General features: G+C 37.3%; 1 protein-coding gene across 2 annotated transcripts in view; it reads right to left on the reverse strand.

Annotated features, from left to right (window-relative positions):
- CERS3 (ceramide synthase 3) overlaps positions 1-17,147 on the reverse strand; it is a 127,227-nt gene that overhangs the window by 73,934 nt on the left and 36,146 nt on the right. For both annotated transcript variants that reach the window (XM_005659788.2, XM_021098471.1), the window contains one exon: positions 10,092-10,265. In XM_005659788.2, coding sequence (XP_005659845.1) covers positions 10,092-10,264 — 173 coding nt within the window. In that variant the 5' untranslated portion in view covers position 10,265. The remainder of the gene's footprint in view (positions 1-10,091; positions 10,266-17,147) is intronic.

The following is a 17,147-nucleotide window of genomic DNA, read 5'->3' on the forward strand; positions in this document are numbered from 1 at the left end:
ACAAATCTGACTAGGAACCATGAGGTTGTGGGGTTGATTCCTGGCCTTGCTCAGTGGGTTAAGGATCTGATGTTGCCATGAGCTGTGGTGTAGATTGCAGATGCGGCTCGGATCTGGTGTTGCTGTGTCTGTGGTGTAGGCTGGCAGCTGTAGCTCCAATTCTACCCCTAGCCTGGGAACCTCCATATGCCGTGGGTGCGGCCCTAAAAAGACTAAATAAATAAATAAAAAAGAAACTGGCAAATTGTTTCCTAAAGTGGCTATATCATTTTACCTTCCCACCAATGATGTGCCAGAGTTCCACTTATTCCATATCCCTGCCAGTAGAAGGTATTTCCAGCCTTTTTAATTTTAGCAATTCAATTGGATAAGTAGGGGTTTTTGATTCTATGCTCTAATTTTTATTACTTCCTAACTTCAGCTTGTTTTAGTTTTAGTTTGCTTTTTCCCCCGTAGTTCCTTAAGGTAGAGATTGATTTGAGATCTTTCTTCTTTTTAAATATAGGTGTTTATAGCTATAAATTTCCCACTAACCACTGCTTTTACTGAATCTCCTAAGTTTTGGTATGGTGCTTTTTCATTCATTTCAAGTGATTACTTTGTGATTTGTCCTCTGACCCATTGGTAATTTAAAGTATGCTGTTTAATTTCCACATATCTGCTAATTTCTCAATTTACTTCTGTTACTGACTTCTGATTTCACTTCATTGTGGTCAGAAAACATATTTTCTATTATTTCAGTCTTCTCACATTTGTTGAGACTTGTTTTAGGGGCTAACACATGATCTGAATGTTCCCTGTACACATGAGAAGAATCCATATTCTGTGATTATTGGTGGTGTTCTTTATAGATGTCTATTAGATCTAGTTTATTTATAGTGCTGATCAAGTCTTCTGTTTCCTTGTTGATTTACTGCTACTTGTTCTTTCCATTATTGCAAGTTGGTGTTGAAGTCTACAATCATTGTTGTTGAATGGTCAATTTCTCGCCTCAGTTCTGTTAGTTTTTGCTTTAAGTATTTTGGGACTATGTTGGTAGTTATATATGTTTAAAATTGTTACATCTTCTTGATAGATTTACCCTTTATTAGTATAAAATATCCTTTGTCTCTAGTAATAATTTAAAGGCTTTTAAAGACTAAGTTGTCTGGTATTAGTATAGCTACTCTAGCTTTCTTTTGGTTACCCTCTTTTGCTGGTATATATTTTCCCATCCTTTTACTTTCAATTAATTTATGTCTTTGAAACTAATGTACATCTCCTGTAAAAACTATATAGTTGGATGATATATTTCCCTATCTACACCTTTTAGTTGGAGTACTTAATCCATTTACATTTTAACGTAAATTGCATTAATTACTGATAAGACAAGATTTATACCTGCTCTTTTGCTACTTGTTTTTATATATCTTATGCCTTTTTTGTTTCTCTATTCTTCCATTACTATCTTCTGAATTAAGCAGATATTTTATAATGTACCTTTTTAATTCTCTCTTTCTTTTTACTATTTTAAAAAGTTATCTTCTTAGCGATTTAGGGATTACCTAGGGATTACAATTAACATCTTAATTTATAACTTCCTAGTTCAGATTAATACCAAAATTATATCAGCATTATTCAAAAACTCCATTACCTCCCCTCTCTGTGCTATTACTGTCCTATAAATTACATATTTACAAATTGTGTTCTCATCAACATAAATTTAAAATTATTATTTTATGCAGTTACCTATTAAATCAGGAGAAAAATGTGTTACAAACAAAAATGAATTTACATTTTCTTTTTATTTCTTATGTAAGTAACTTTACTGGTGCTCTTTAATTCTTCACATGGATTCAAGTTATTGCCTTTGTCCTCTAATTTCAGTTAGAAGGACTCCCTTTAGTATTTCTCATAGGATAGGTATTGGCAACAAATTCTTCCAGTTTTTGTTTATCTGGGAATATCTTAATTTCTCTTTCATTTAGAAGGATAGTTTTGCTTGGTAGATGGTTTTTTTCTTTCCTTTATTTGTCCTCACATTATCTTTGGCCTCCACAGTTGCTGATGAGAAATCAACTCAATCTTATTGAGGATCCCTTTTATGTGTTGAGATGCTCCTCTCTTGCTGTCAAGATTCTCTTGATTCTTCCTTTCAAGATTCTCTCTTTGTCTTTTAACAGTTTGCTCATGATGCTTGTAGATATGGATCTCTTGAAGTTTATCCTACTAGAAGTTTGTTTAGCTTCTTGGATGTACAGATTGATGCTTGTCATAAAATTTGGGGAATTTTTTAGCCACTTATATCTTCAAATATTTTCTATCCTATTCATTTTCCCCGCTTCTTCTGGAATTCCCATTATGCATATCTTGCTATGCTTAATGGTGTCCCACAGGTCTCTGAGGCTCTTCATTTTTCTACATTTTTTTTTTTTCTGTTCCTCATGCTGACTCTTTCTACTGCCTGGTCAAATATGCTGTGAAAGCCCTCCAGTGAATTTTTGATGTTATTTTACCTCTCGAGTCCCAAATTTCTATTTAATTTCTTTTTATAATAAAAAAATTAATATATATATATGTATATATATTAAATTTCTATTTAATTTCTTTTTATAATAAAAAATTAATATATATATATATAGTCTTTTTAAGGCTGCACCTGCAGCATACGGAAGTTCAAGGGGTCAAATAAGAGCTGTAGCCGCTGGCCTATACTACAGCCACAGCAATACCCAGATCTGAGCCATGTCTGTGACCTGCACCACAGCTCACAGCAATGCCAGATCCTTAACCCGCTGAGCAAGGCCAGGGATTAAACCCACATTCTCATGGATACTAGTTGGGTTCATTACCACTAAGCCATGATGGGACCTCCTAAAATTTTTATCTCTTTATTGAAGTCTACAATCATTGTTGTTGAATGGTTAACACTGTTCTTTCCTTAGTTTTTAAGCATGGTTTTCTCTATCTATTTGAACACATTTAAAATAGCTTACTTAAAGTTTTTTTCTAATAGGTCCAACATCTAAGGCTTTGCAAGGGACACTTTCTATTGATTGCTGTTTTTTCCTGTGTATGTGTTTTTTTTTTTCCTGTGTATGTCTTGCATCTCTCATAATTTTTTGTTGCAAAATGGACATGTTAAATAATGTAATGTGACAACTCTGGAAATCATATTATCCCCTCCCCCAGAGCTTGCTGTTTTTGCTGTCCATTTGTTTGTTTTTTTGAACTGATCTTTAAAGTCTGTATTCTTTGTCATGTGTGGGCACTAAAGTCTCTAGATTTGCTTTTAGTAGTCTCTTAATAATTAGACATATTTCCTTAAATACCTGGAACCAGTAAGTCTCCCAGTGTTTGCTAAGGGGCTCTGTGTACATTTTGGGGCACACCCTCAACACTCAGCCAGGCAGTTGACAACTCTACATTAGGCTTCACTTTCTGTTTGCACAAAGGTTCATGGCCATCTAGGGGTGACAGGTTAAGGCCTACTCAGATCTTTCTTGAGCATGTGAATGGCCCTGGGCATGTCCAAAGCTCTACAAATTCAAGTTGGCCTTCTAACTTCCAAGAATATGTCAGAGCTCTTCAGAACCCCCTATGGACATCTTATTTCCCAGCTTATCCTTTAAAAAGAAAAGCTTTTTGGTTACTTTATTGTTTGCCCCAATTGCTATCTACTACTTCAGGCAGTTTCAAAGTTAATCAATTGCCTCTAAACATTTTAGACAGCTACCCCTTCTTCCCTCCTCAAGGGAAAAGGCAAATAAAGAGAGCCTGCGAATAGCACCCTTCCGGAGAACTACCAGACAGGGCAGATAATGACAATTTTCTGGGAATGGTGCTTTGAACTCTCTTCTGCTCCAGCTCTGTTTGGCTTCCTTCAGTGGCTGCCAGGCTACTGGATTCCACTGAAACTGGGTGTTGTTGGTTTTTCAAGGTTATCACTGAGGAGAAAAAGAAAGGATAGATAGAGCAAATTAAAATGCCACAAAGCTTGCTGCTCTTTCCAATAGTCAGCTATTTTTCTTAAATAACAATCTGGATAGCTGCAAGTCTTTGGTTAATTCTGAAAAGTTGATTTTGACAATTTTTTCTAGTTTTCTGATTTTATGAAGAAGGAGAGAATTTTCAGATGCCCTTTCTATGACATTTTTGTTATCTTCTAATGCATAGTGGTTTTAATTTTCATTTTGCTAATGACCAATAATGTTGAACATCTTTTTCCCTGTCTACTTTTTATGTGTATACCTTCTTGGTGAAGTTTTCACTAAAATCTTTTGTCTACTTTTAAAATCAAGTTATTTCTTTATTATTGAATTATGACAGTTTTTAAATATATATTCTGAATTTAAGTCCCTGCCATATGTTTTGAACATATAAATTTTCTTCTAGTCTGTCTTATATTTTCATTTTATTGACATCTTTTTAAAATAATTATTACTACATTTTTAATATATCATACAATTTACCATTTTCAAGTAGACTATTTTCAAGTGATTCTTTCAGGATATTTACCAAGTTGTACAGTCATCACCATGAGTCAGCTTTAGAATATTTTCATCATCCCAATATAATACCTCATGCATATTTACTTTAATCCCTATTCCCTGTCAATCCTGCCACAATCACTAATCTACTTTGTGTCTTTACAGTTGTGCCTTTTTTAGATATTTAACAGAATGGATTCATATAAGATGTGGTTGCTTGTGCCTGGCTTCTTCCACTAAGTTTAATGTTGTTTGATATCTATCCATATACATGAATGCATTTGGAGTTCATTCCTTTCTATTGCTGAGTAATACCCTGTTGTATAGATATACATACATTAACAACATCTTTTGAAGAACAAACATTTTAGCAATTTATCCAGAAAAATAAAAGCATAAACCCACTAAAATTCTTCTACTCAAATGTTCATAAAAGCTTTATTAGTAATAGACAAAAAATGTAAACAACCAAAATTTCCATCAACTGGTTAAAGGGTAATAAATTGTAGTATGTCAACATCTTAAAAGACTACTCAGCTATGACAAGTAATCACTGAGACATATAACAAAAAAAAAAACTCAAAAGCATTATGCTAAGTGAAAGAAATCATACACAAAAGACTATAATCTATATCATTCTATTTATAGGAAATCCTAGAAAAGGCAAAATTATACTAACAGAAAGCATTTCAGTGATTGCAAAGAAGAAGCAGGTAGGAAAATGATTAACCAAACAGGGTACAGAGGAGTTTTTCAGCCGATGGAAATCTGCATCATAATTGTGGTGATGGTTACATGACTGTATACACTTGTCAACATGCATCAAATTTTGGATGAACTTTCTTGTTTGTAAATCATAGCTCGGTAAGGCTGATTTTTAAAACTCATGATATGTCCCTATTTCTTCCTTCAGTTCTAACAAAGACTCTATTGTCTGCCAGGTCAGATTATTCTAGCACTGACTTAGATGTTTCTGTGTTTAATTAAATGCTGAAATTTTTAGTTATAAATGATCATTTAGCCCTTAAATTCATTTTTACAACCATAGAGTTGAATACATTTTTCATAAAATACTCTGATAAAATGTATAAGCCAATCCAAATTCCAGATGGCCTTAGTTCTCCTGGAAACGGCCCATACATTTCAGAGACATATAAAAACAAACTAATTATGCACCAGATGTACACAGAGCAATGTAGCTAGATCATAAAGCACAGTGCTATATTTTTTTAAAAAAAAGAAGAAATGGAAGAAAGTCTTATCACCATACTGTTTATGTCAACCAATAATACATGCACTTTATGTTTATATTCACATTTTACTGGGTCATACAAACAAAAAGCCATTAAAAATATACAGCAGAAATGGGAACAGGACTAGAAAATGAGGATAAAAGATAATTAATGAAAAAGTTAATGCAATTAAGTCAATCAATCAAAATATCTAATACAAACCAAAGACAGCATGTTAGGATTCAGGATAAATTGATTAATTCCTCCATTGCATAAAAGTTCCAAATAAAATAAAAACTAAGATGATCTTAAAGACTAACAAAGTCTCAAAAAATATATTTGACAGGGTTTTGGATAAATAATAGAATTGGGTCATTTATCTAACCTAGAAGTTGAAAATTTTTATTGAAGAAAACACTCATTGCTTTTACTAGTAGGATAACATAAATACAAAATGGTTTCATATGGCAGTGTCCTCAATCATACTCACTCAATGCTATCTCCTCAAATGCTAGAAATGAGGAAATTAGCAAAAATTGAAAAAGCAAAGCAGGATTAAGGAAAGGCAATTTATTTGGTAAGGGAATACAACCAATCTCAAATCCAAATTAAGCATAATATTCCTCTCAAGAGGGTCACGTGAGAGAGAAGTATACACAATGGATAAAAGTATATATCCAGAGCATATTTGTTGATGTGAGGAACACATCTACAGCCAAATCATTAATTTAAAGAAGAAACAGAAATAGGGTCCTATTTCTTAACATGTTTAGGCTTCAAGGACAGAAACTACCTTTTCAGTAAAACAGAGAAAGTATAGAAATACAGTTTCTATTCAGCATTAACCTTTCTTTTCAAATAAATCTATAAAATTAAACACTTCATCTTATATGAGTATAAATAAATATGAATAGGTACTTAATTAAAAACGTACTTTAAAAAGGAAAGAATAAAGCAGCACAACATATGTTTGATAAACTGAACTGAAAAGAAGAGGGAAATCAGCCTTAGCTTTAGAAGGACCTTAGAGACAACTTACCTGAATGTTCATTTTATTGATATGGAATAGTAGGAAAAGGTCCAAGAAGAAGAAAAGAGAATGTGACCTTCTGCCCCCACATAAATGGTTCAAAATGAGGTTAATATCAGAGAATGAGTCTTTGCCACTATTACAGAACTGAGCTCTCAACTGGCCTCATTCAGACACACAGACAGCCCCTGTAGCTCCTGCTTCGCTCTGTGCTGCATTGGTTACCTATGAGCCAAGAGCCTAGGAATCTCAGAGCACTTCCCACCACATTTTTTTTTCTTTTTTTTTTTTTTTCCTTTTTAATGGCTGTGCCCACAGCATATGGAAGTTCCCAGGCCAGGGATTAAGTATAAGCTACAGCTATGGCAATGCTGGATCCTTTAACCTACTGTGCTGAGCCAGGGATCAAACCCACGCCTCTGCGGTGACCTGAGCTGCTGCAGTTGAATTCTTAACCCACTGCACCACAGTGGGAAATCCCTCAATATTCTTTCATAGATAAAAGAAGGCAATGTTAAGCAGATATTAAGCATGTGAAGTTTAAACAGAAACAATAACCTACTGATTCCCAGTTCCTAAGAATTGAAAGACTCTTTGACCAGTGTTTAATCAGAGGGTTTTATAAGGGGAGAACAAAATATCTGAGGCAATGCAAGTCTCCGATAACACTTAAGTCCAATGTAGGTACTTTAAGGCTGTTTCTGTTGAAGACAGTTAATAACGATAATTTTTCAACTCCTTAAAGCTCCTGTCAGGCCCTCATGCTGCTCAGTGGAAATGATAGAGGGAGGAATCTATTCATTGTATCATTAAGTAAAAGAAAAAAGATTATCTTCTGATTTTACTACTCACTCCTGCCCTGGACTTTTCTGGGACCATAATGCTTATTCCATTGAGTGCTTAAATTTGAGTAGCTTAAGTTCCCCCTAAATCATACTTCAGACACAAAAAAGAATGTATAGAAGAGTCTGGATATACCTGTTAGAAATTGTTATTCTAGATACCCCTGCCCCCGCAAAATCGAAACATAAAGCACAAACTAAAATTTGCAAGGAAAGAAATTCTAAATACAAAGCCAGTGTCAGTCACTTTCAAGTGATCTACTTGTTTGTTCTTTACCCATTCTGTCTCTCCACTCCCTTCTAGGAAGGGACCTTACTTACCTCCTTGCCTGAAATGGTGCTTAGCTAGGACTCAAGGACAGAAATAGGCCAGTAAAATCACAACCTCTGGTCCCTTACTAGAATGAGGAGGCATAACACAAACAGTCCAGGCCAAAGGAAGGAAGCTTTCTGATGATAAATATATCTTAGGATAGCTGAAACATGATGTCAAATTTACACAAATTTTTAAGATAGTTCTGAAAGGTTCACATTTGCTATTAGCCCCTTATGCCACGTCTCCTACATTTCCAAAGGATGTTAATTTACTCTCTTTTGCCATCAGGAATATTTCACTGTGAAAATCCAAGAAGTGCTGATACAGGGGAAAATAAAAACCCAACAATCCTGAACCTAGTATCATAACACATGGGTTCAGGTCCCAGATCTACTTCTTACATTCTAACCATGTGACTGTGGCCAGGTCACTTATTTCTCATTTTCTTAACTAAGATCACACCATTTATTATTTGATGTACTTCTTAAACTATAAGTTTCTATTCAAATGCAAAGTGTAAATAACATTTTATTTATGATCTGAGTGGTTTAATCTAATGCAAATAATATATAAGCCCTTTAAAAAAATATAAACTTATAATCCAAAAAGCAGGCTCTCTCTCCCAGTTAAATTTTCCCTCCTTCTATTGCATTAAAAGAGATATGAAAAAAAGAGAGAGAGAGAGACGAGATTAGTGGAGCAACCACACTTTTCTGTAGCATCCTGGGATGCAAAAAGCTACGAAAGAGTTAATGGGATTTAACTTTACAAGGAGGTACGAAAGATGTTATATAGACTTATACTTAATCCATTAAAAAGAAGCAAGGATGGTCCTAGGAATTAAAAGAGGATTGAATCCCTTCCTGATTATTGTTGGAGAGGCCACAACCAGGACATAACAAGTTGGTCCTCCACAGCTGTGCTGCTTTGGCAACCAAAAAATTTTCCTATTTCACTGTCTGATCAAAATGTAAAAAGTGGAGCTGTCCACCAAAAAGTAGGAAATGTGCAGTGCAAATAAGTAGAGGACCTGGATGCCAGATTCAAAGATCACCAGACACAATGCAAAAGAAGTATTTCAGGAAAGCAGAGTAATTTGCTAATTTGGAAGTACAGTGGCAAAATTCTTCTTTATTTATATATTCTTTGACAAATCCAAACATATGAGTAAAAAGTAGAATTAACTGTCAAAGAGGAAGAACATTTTCAAATGTTCTTGGCTAGAGTTTAATGGTATCAAGGGGCTTTCTTTTCCTCCCAATAGCAATAGTATATCGTTGGCCAAGTAAAGTTGTTATTTGTACAAAAACCTTTTGGAGAATCCATGAAACAGAGTTGGTCAAACTAACTGTTGAGATAAGGACCCTACAAATAGTTATAAACATATGCTCTGCATTACAGTTAGTCTTGGACGAAATGATCTTTATCAGATTCTGTCTTAAGTTTTTCCAACTCTAGACATTTGAACATTTTTTTTGCTCCAAAAAATTAACGTGATAATAACAGTTTTTTGAAATAGAGATAAACTACAGAGATTATAGATGAACATTTATCTTCTGTTATCATAACACTAGAACAGTTTTAATGAAAAGGTTGGACGTAATATCTATTTCAATTAAATTAAGAAAGAGAAAAGAAGTTTGCTTTTCTGAGAAAGCAAATTGATATTTTCTTCTTTGATTTCCTTATACTTTGGAATGAAGGCCCGCTATTAAAACTTTCAATAAACCTTTAAAATAAACTATGCTATAAAGCAATACTACATTTGGTCTTTAACGAGCCATTTTTGCTATTTTATAGGCATTCTAAAATGATAATGCACCCCTGGTCATAGAGACTCCTAGTACTGCTGACAGAGGGCATGGGGATGCATATCCATTGTCAGACAATGTGGTACCTAGTGGATGGACTGGGTTCTTCTACTGTCATTGATGCTGATAAGCTCTGAGGTCCTTAACCTCTCTGATCTCAATTTTCTTCACTGTAAAACTAATGTACTTGAGGAGATTGTATTTCTAATTTTTATTTGTTCAGTTTCTAGACAACATTTAATGTGCATGTGATTTTATGAACTCTCCCAAGAATCTGTAGCCTATTAGTGGCAACCTTTGAATAGAGTTTTTAGGAATTAACCAGGATTCTTTATTCTGAGGTGGGGCAAAGAAGAGGAATGGGAAAAAAAGACATACAAATACTACTTACTTTTCAAAGAAATATCTGATAATCATCAAGCCCAAAGCATATGGAATGGTCATATATAAATGAGAGGGTTTCACAAAGATGAGTCCATCATGATCTTCAAGATCTGACCATTTTATTGTTGGAGGAAGCCAGAATCTTTCCAACCAAAACCATTCTTTAAATGTCTGAAACATTCTAGAGAGATGGAAAAAGAATACATTACATTTATAAAACAAATACTTAAAACATGTATGAGACACGTTGACAATTTTACTCGAAACACCTAAACCAGAGAATTTTGAACAAAGGGCAAGAACAGAGTACTGTTATTTAATTGGCTTCATGGCTCTTTATTGAACTAAATGAGAATTACTCTGCCAACACTCTCAGAACAATTTTGGCTGTGGCATGGCAAACTGAAATTTAACATACTACTGTTCACAGTCCTGGCACAACATACGTTAATATTATGGGTATGTATCTTCCTCTTATATGATTCTATCGTATAAAAATAATTCAACAATAATCTATACAACTTCAACATGCTAAAGGCCAACCTCATAAAAGTATGTATAAACTTCCACTAGTATGTATAAACCTTCACTAGTATCCTGAAACTTCTCTAGGCGATAAAGGACAAGCATAATTAACGTTGTATTACTATAAAGAATTCAAATTAGTTCAAATCAACAAGTATCTACTGATATTCTATTATTTGTCAAGCACTATGATAGGCACCAATATTAAAAAGACAGCATTCTTGCCTTAAGGACCTTTATACTCTGTGGACAGGGTAGGCCTGAACATGACTCTAATGTGCCTTTTTTACGTACAATGAAGGTACAATTTACATACAAAGAGGGTGCTTGGGAACAAGAGGATCAGCACTGAACCCAGGGAAAGGTCACTGGAACAAATGATCCTTGAGATGGATTTCAACAATAGTGGAAATAAACCAGAGAAAGGCAGGAAAATGGGAAATAGGAAAGAGAAGTTTTAAGGAGAGAAAGTACATTGAACAAGTAACCAGAAGCACAGAAGAACATTTAGATGTTCGAGAGAAAGTACACTGAACAAGTAACCAGAAGCACAGAAGAACATTTAGACGTTCCAATCTCATGTTTAGGCTATGACAATTTTAATCTTAATATTTTGACCTTAAGGGTGTTCTGATCTCATCCCTTTTTTTTCTGTTTTGAGGGGAGGGGGTTTGGCTGCACCCATGGCATGTGGAAGTTCCTAGGCCAGGGACAGAACCCACAGCATAGCAGTGACCCAAGCCACAGCAGTGGCAACACTGGATCCTTAACCCACTGAGACACCAGGGAAATCCTGATTTTATCATTTAATAGTTAATCAGAGAAAGAAGTAAAAATGTCCTCAGATTCACGGCAGGGTGGTCAAATTAATCTACAAAAAGTCTTAATTTGTAAATAACACAGTGTCGTGGCACATGACCAGCAATTTGGTTCCAGCACAGTGCAACAGTCCAATGTGATGGATGGTGGGTTTGCACACAGGTGCATGAAGTCTCAGTTTACTGTCCTGGCATAATTACTAGTGCCCCTTCCTTTTAGAAGTGTCCAAGTTTGGGTAATAAATTATATGATGACTCAGGTCACAAGGCTGGTAAATGTTCGACTTGGTCACAGAGAGTATGCCACCCGTGCTAAGGAGCTTGGGACTTAGCTAGGAGTGTATGCAAAGGAATGAAATGATTAGGTATTTAGAGAGGTCTCTTGGGCAGCCAGGTCCACTGTGAGCCAAGGTAGTTTCCTTGTGCCAATTAGAGTATGATGTCCCCTCCGGGCAGACATAAGCCTCCTACCCAGCCTCTAGAACCCCCGGCCAGGTACTATGTGACTGCTTTCCTTCTGGCAGTGGTGTAGAGTACATATCAGGAGACAGAATGACTGGTGAGCTATTAGGAGACTTAAGCAGTAGATAATGCCAGAAATGGGAAGCCAAGAGAGCAGTGGCAGTGGGGATCCATATGTGCTGACAGCAAGGCCATTTATGAGATTAAGCATGAGATCCAAACTGGGTAGAGATCAAAGGGAGGCCATGAAAGAGGTAAGATGGAGGGGCAAGCAGAAAACTCGGGGGACTGCAGGTCAAAGAACAAGTCTGGTGGGATGGAACCAAGGACCCGAGAGTGCAGGAATACTCGCTCAGAGGTGAAGAGGAATTCCAGCGTGCGGACCTCAATATTCTTCAGAAAAATCCACACCCAAATCTAGAACTGAGCCCTGGTGAGGTCTCCCCACTGTGCCTCATCTCTCATTTGCTGCTCAGAGATATGTGTACCCAAAGTGGCAGGAAACCAGTTGCAGCCACCCCTGCAAGGCTTGTGTGGAAAGGGAGAACAGATACCTTCTTTTTCACGTATTAATGATTTTAATATGGTTCTACCCTGGGGGAGGGTAAGCACCATTAATACAGTAGTGAAATTGTGCAAATGTGGTGGATTAAAGGTCATCCAGAGTTACTGAATACTTTCCGTCTACGAGGTTTTGGGACTAAGGGAGGAAAGAGGTGACCCTAGAATTAAGGAAGCTTACAAGTTAGGCTAGAATGACACAGACCTGTACTCGGGAGAAGGTAGAGAGAACTGATAAAAGAGTTGTTAGGAAGGAAGAATGAACATATTTCGGTAAGGAAGGTGAGGATTCAAGCCTGCTTGACATAACTGACCAGAGAGGGAATGAAGAGAGGAAATCTGCAGCAAAGAGCACAGCAGATATACACTCAGGACCAGAGCAGGTGCAAGTCTTTGAGTGAAACTACAGCTAAAATTCAAACTTGGTAAGATCTCAGAAACGAGCCCAGGCCATGGGAGGCTCTCCTGTAATGGAAAAACCTTGTACCAGCCCTGTGTTTCTCACTGCAAGAGAAGGAGGTACTTCTGCAAGGGCAAAGATGTTTCTTCCTAAAAGCTGGCCTCAGCATGCTCACTACTTTATTGGCTCCAGATTTAAAAGACTAGAATTCAGGGAACAAACAGCAATGGCAGTAAGTTAGTTTTGATATTATTATAATAATTATACAAAACTGTCTGCTCACACCTAAACTGCAACTCCAGGCAGTGCAGATTATTTTGTTCAGTGTGAAATATAACTAAATAGCTTATAATGCTTATTTTGGGGTTGCCATGCTAAATAATATTCTTATGCATCACATGCAAACAATGAAACAGGATCTTTTGAAAGCCATAGTAACTTTAATAATCAACAACCAAAAACATATAAAGGGAGAGAGAAAGACTTCAGAAGTTTAGGGTGGCCCTATGGAAAATGTAGTTCAAATTGAGAAAAAAAATCTACATTATTTATTCATCCTTTATGTGCTGCCACCAAACACCAATTATTGCTGCTTCAAAAGAGTTAAGAATCTCTTCTTCACATGATACACAAAAATTAATTCAAAATGAAGCACAGACCTAAATATAAGAGCTAAAATAACACTCTTAAAAGATTACATAGGAGAAAATCTTCATGACCTTGGGTTAAGCAAAGTCTTCTTACACACAACACCCAAAGCACAAACCACGAAATAAAAAATTGATAAATGACTTCATCAAAATGAAAAGCTTCTGGGAGTTCCTGTTGTGGCTCGGTGGGTAAAGGATCCAGCATGGCCCCAAACTGTGGTGTAGGTTGAAGACGAAGCTCAGATCTAGTGCTGCTGTGACTGTGGTATAGGCCCCAGCTGCAGCTCTGAGTCGACCCCTAGCCAAGGAACTTCCATATGCAACAGGTACAGACAAAAAATGAAAAAAGAAAAAAAGAAAAGCTTTTGTGTTTCAATGGATAACATCAAAAAAACCCTAAAAGACAACCCGCAGAATAGGAGGAAATATTTGAAAATTGTATATCTGATAAGGGAATTATACTTAGAATACATGAAGGACTCCCACAACTCAATAATAAAAGGGCAAATAACCTAATTTTAAAATGAGCCAAGGATTTGAACAGACATTTCACCCAAGAAGATATACAAATGGCAATAAGTGCATAAGAAAATGCTCAACATCATTAGCCACAAAGGAAATGCAAATAAGGAATAAAACCAGAGGTATACTTCATGCACATTAAGATGGCTATAATCAAAAAGACAACAGTGATGGCAGGATGCAGAGAAACTGGAACCCTCATACATTGCTTGAAGGGAAGTAAAATGGTGCAGCTGCTGTGGAGAACAGTCTGGCAGTTCTTCATCATGTTAAGCATTGAAGTACCATATGACCCAACAACTCCACTCCTAGGTATGTACTCAAGAGAACTGAAAGGATTCATGCTCTTTTGAAGCAGCAGAGCCAAGCTCAGAGATGGCTCTGGAAACATGCTACATGAAAGAAGCACATACTATTTGATGCCATTCATGTGAAGTGTCCAGAATTGGCAAATACTTGGAGACAGAGAGTAGGTTAGCAGCTCCTTAGGGTGTACAAGGAGGTGTGGAGGGGAAATAGGGAGTGACTGCTAATATGTACAGGGTTTTTTTGGGGGGCTGATGAAAATGTTCATAAATTGAATGTGGGTGTTGCTGCACAACTCTGTGAATATACTCAAAAATATTAAATTGCATGCTTTAAATGGGTGAGTTGTATATGAGCTATGGCTAAAAAAAAAAAAAAAAAAGTTTAAAAGTATCATCGTCATCCCCTTTCAACATTTATATCTTTAAATCCATGGCTCAGCCTGAACTTTATGCTAAAGCTTCCTATTATTCATTTAAGGGGATGAAGTTTATTCTCCCAAATTCACCTGAGTCAAGATTGTGAAAATAAATGAAGGAAAGACTAGATCCAGACTCAGACTTCAGTATGATTTTAAAGTTAATGACTTTGTGAGAGAAAAAAAAAATTGCATGCTTTAAAAAGTAAAAACAGACTAACTCCCCAGAAGGAGAAAGGGGCTCTCCCAGATGCCAGCCCGTGGATGTTCCATAGACATCCAGAAGCCAACGTTTTAGCTCAGTGGGCTTTGCTAAGCCAGCCTATCCCTCCACCCAGCCTCTCGACCACCCTTGCTCTCAAGGTGAGACCTAGGGCTGAGGAGAGAGAGGACTCGGCCTGGCACTCTCCTCCGTCCTTTCTCCCTTTTAGTCCAGTAGCAAGAAGCAGGCCACAGTCTCACATCTTCTTAGTAGCTGTCATAAAGCCACAAACCTGTTCTATGTTTTCTGGCACCCTCTCTACTCACCTTTCCTTGATCCTAGTGTAAGGACTTGCCATTGCAGAGGCAGCCCAGACTCCAGCCCTCAGAATAGCAAGGAAATCACCACTGTTTATGGGGTCAGGCAATGCCTTCCCCACTGTGAAAGCCAGGGCAGACTCCTCCATCTGCTGGCAGTTGGCCTGGGCTGGCCAAGGCTTAGCCAAATGGACGCTTCACTCAGGATTTGACCCTGAAGCAGACATGGACAAGCAGCAGCAGGTGCTACCTAGGGGGCTGCTGCTGAGAAGACAGGTGTCATCTCTCAGCCTTTTGGCCTTCCTCATGGCCTCAATCTCTTGATTTCTACTGTGGCCCAGGTCTGGCCTACCACCCTTCTTTTGGTGCTCTGAAGCACTTCCAGGGAAGCCTTTGCTTTAAGATAGTAGGAAAGCGGTGGATTCCACTGCCCACAATCAAGAGTGCTGACCCATAAACATTACCTTTTCCCCACCCTCCTTCAGGAGCTGTCTGAATCTTCAATTTAGCAGGATTTCCTTCTAAAGTTGAAGTGGAGAGGCAGGAACTCTCTTGAATAACTGAGGAGGGGTCAGCAGCTGCAGCACCTGCTGCAGCACCTGTCAGTCTCTCCCTCCGTTTAGCCTCGGATCTCCTTTTGCCCACAATGGGTACTCATTTGTGTCTTTTCCTTTCTTTCTCTCCCATTTTTGCTCCTGCTCTGCCTAAGTTTCAAATCTGACAGTAGCATGCAGTCACTACCCAAAAGGTTTTTTTTGGTTGTTCAATGTAAAAGAGGTGCTAGCCTCTCTGACATAGCCTTAGAAAGATGCTTGGTGGATGACAAACATTATGATACAGTGAATGAAATAGTACAAGTACGCTGTGTTAATGAAGTACTGCAATGTTTAAACAGTCCCCAGATGGAAAGAGAATTAGAAAATATTGAGGAGTTCCCGTCGTGGCGCAGTGGTTAACGAATCCGACTAGGTACCATGGGGTTGCGGGTTCGGTCCCTGCCCTTGCTCAGTGGGTTAACGATCCGGCGTTGCCGTGAGCTGTGGTGTAGGTTGCAGACGCGGCTCGGATCCTGCGTTGCTGTGGCTCTGGTATAGGCCAGTGGTTACAGCTCCGATTGGACCCCTAGCCTGGGAACCTCCATGTGCCGCGGGAGCGGCCCAAGAAATAGCAAAAAGACAAAAAAAAAAAAAAAAAAAAAGAAAATACTGAGATGGAGAGATACCTGAGTTTTTAAAACCCCACAAGTTTCAGCTAAAAAACAAAAAGCAAAACAAAACAAAAAAACCTGAGCATCTGCAACAATGAATCTGTCATTCGGGGATCCTGCCCATGACTCAGTGATTTTTGAATGGTCCGAGAAGCTCACTGATTCCCGCATTAAACTCACAGCCCATCTCTCATCTTGATTCATTTGGCTGAACTCCAGGCCTTTCTGACAAATGAAAGTTGTCAACTGCATTGACAATTCTTCAGTCCCTGCTTGGTGTTTTCTTAAAGCAAATGTATTCATTTACTCCTTGGCCATTCTCCTTCCCTTTTCTCATCAGCTACTCAAAGTCCCTTTTTCCCAACCTTTGTATATTTTCTAGTTACTGCAATTTAAAAAAGTATCTGAAGGAAATACAATTTTAGCTTATATAAAAAATCTGAAGCTATTTTTTAAAATAGGAAATATTTGTATTCCTATTTTTATCTCTTTTTAATTTGGGGAAGTTCAGTACTAGAGGTGACACCAGAGCCTAGCTATGTTTTCCCACCTAACATTGTGGGAATTTTAAACCCTAGCTTCAACTCCTGCTGCCAGTAGTTTGCAGGAAGACAATCTAACTAACGCAAACTTTTATGACTCATTACTTTCTGACCTCATGGATACAGAAACCAG

This window comes from Sus scrofa, chromosome 1 (assembly GCF_000003025.6).
Source record: "Sus scrofa isolate TJ Tabasco breed Duroc chromosome 1, Sscrofa11.1, whole genome shotgun sequence".
In the NCBI taxonomy this organism is placed as follows: Eukaryota; Metazoa; Chordata; class Mammalia; order Artiodactyla; family Suidae; genus Sus; species Sus scrofa.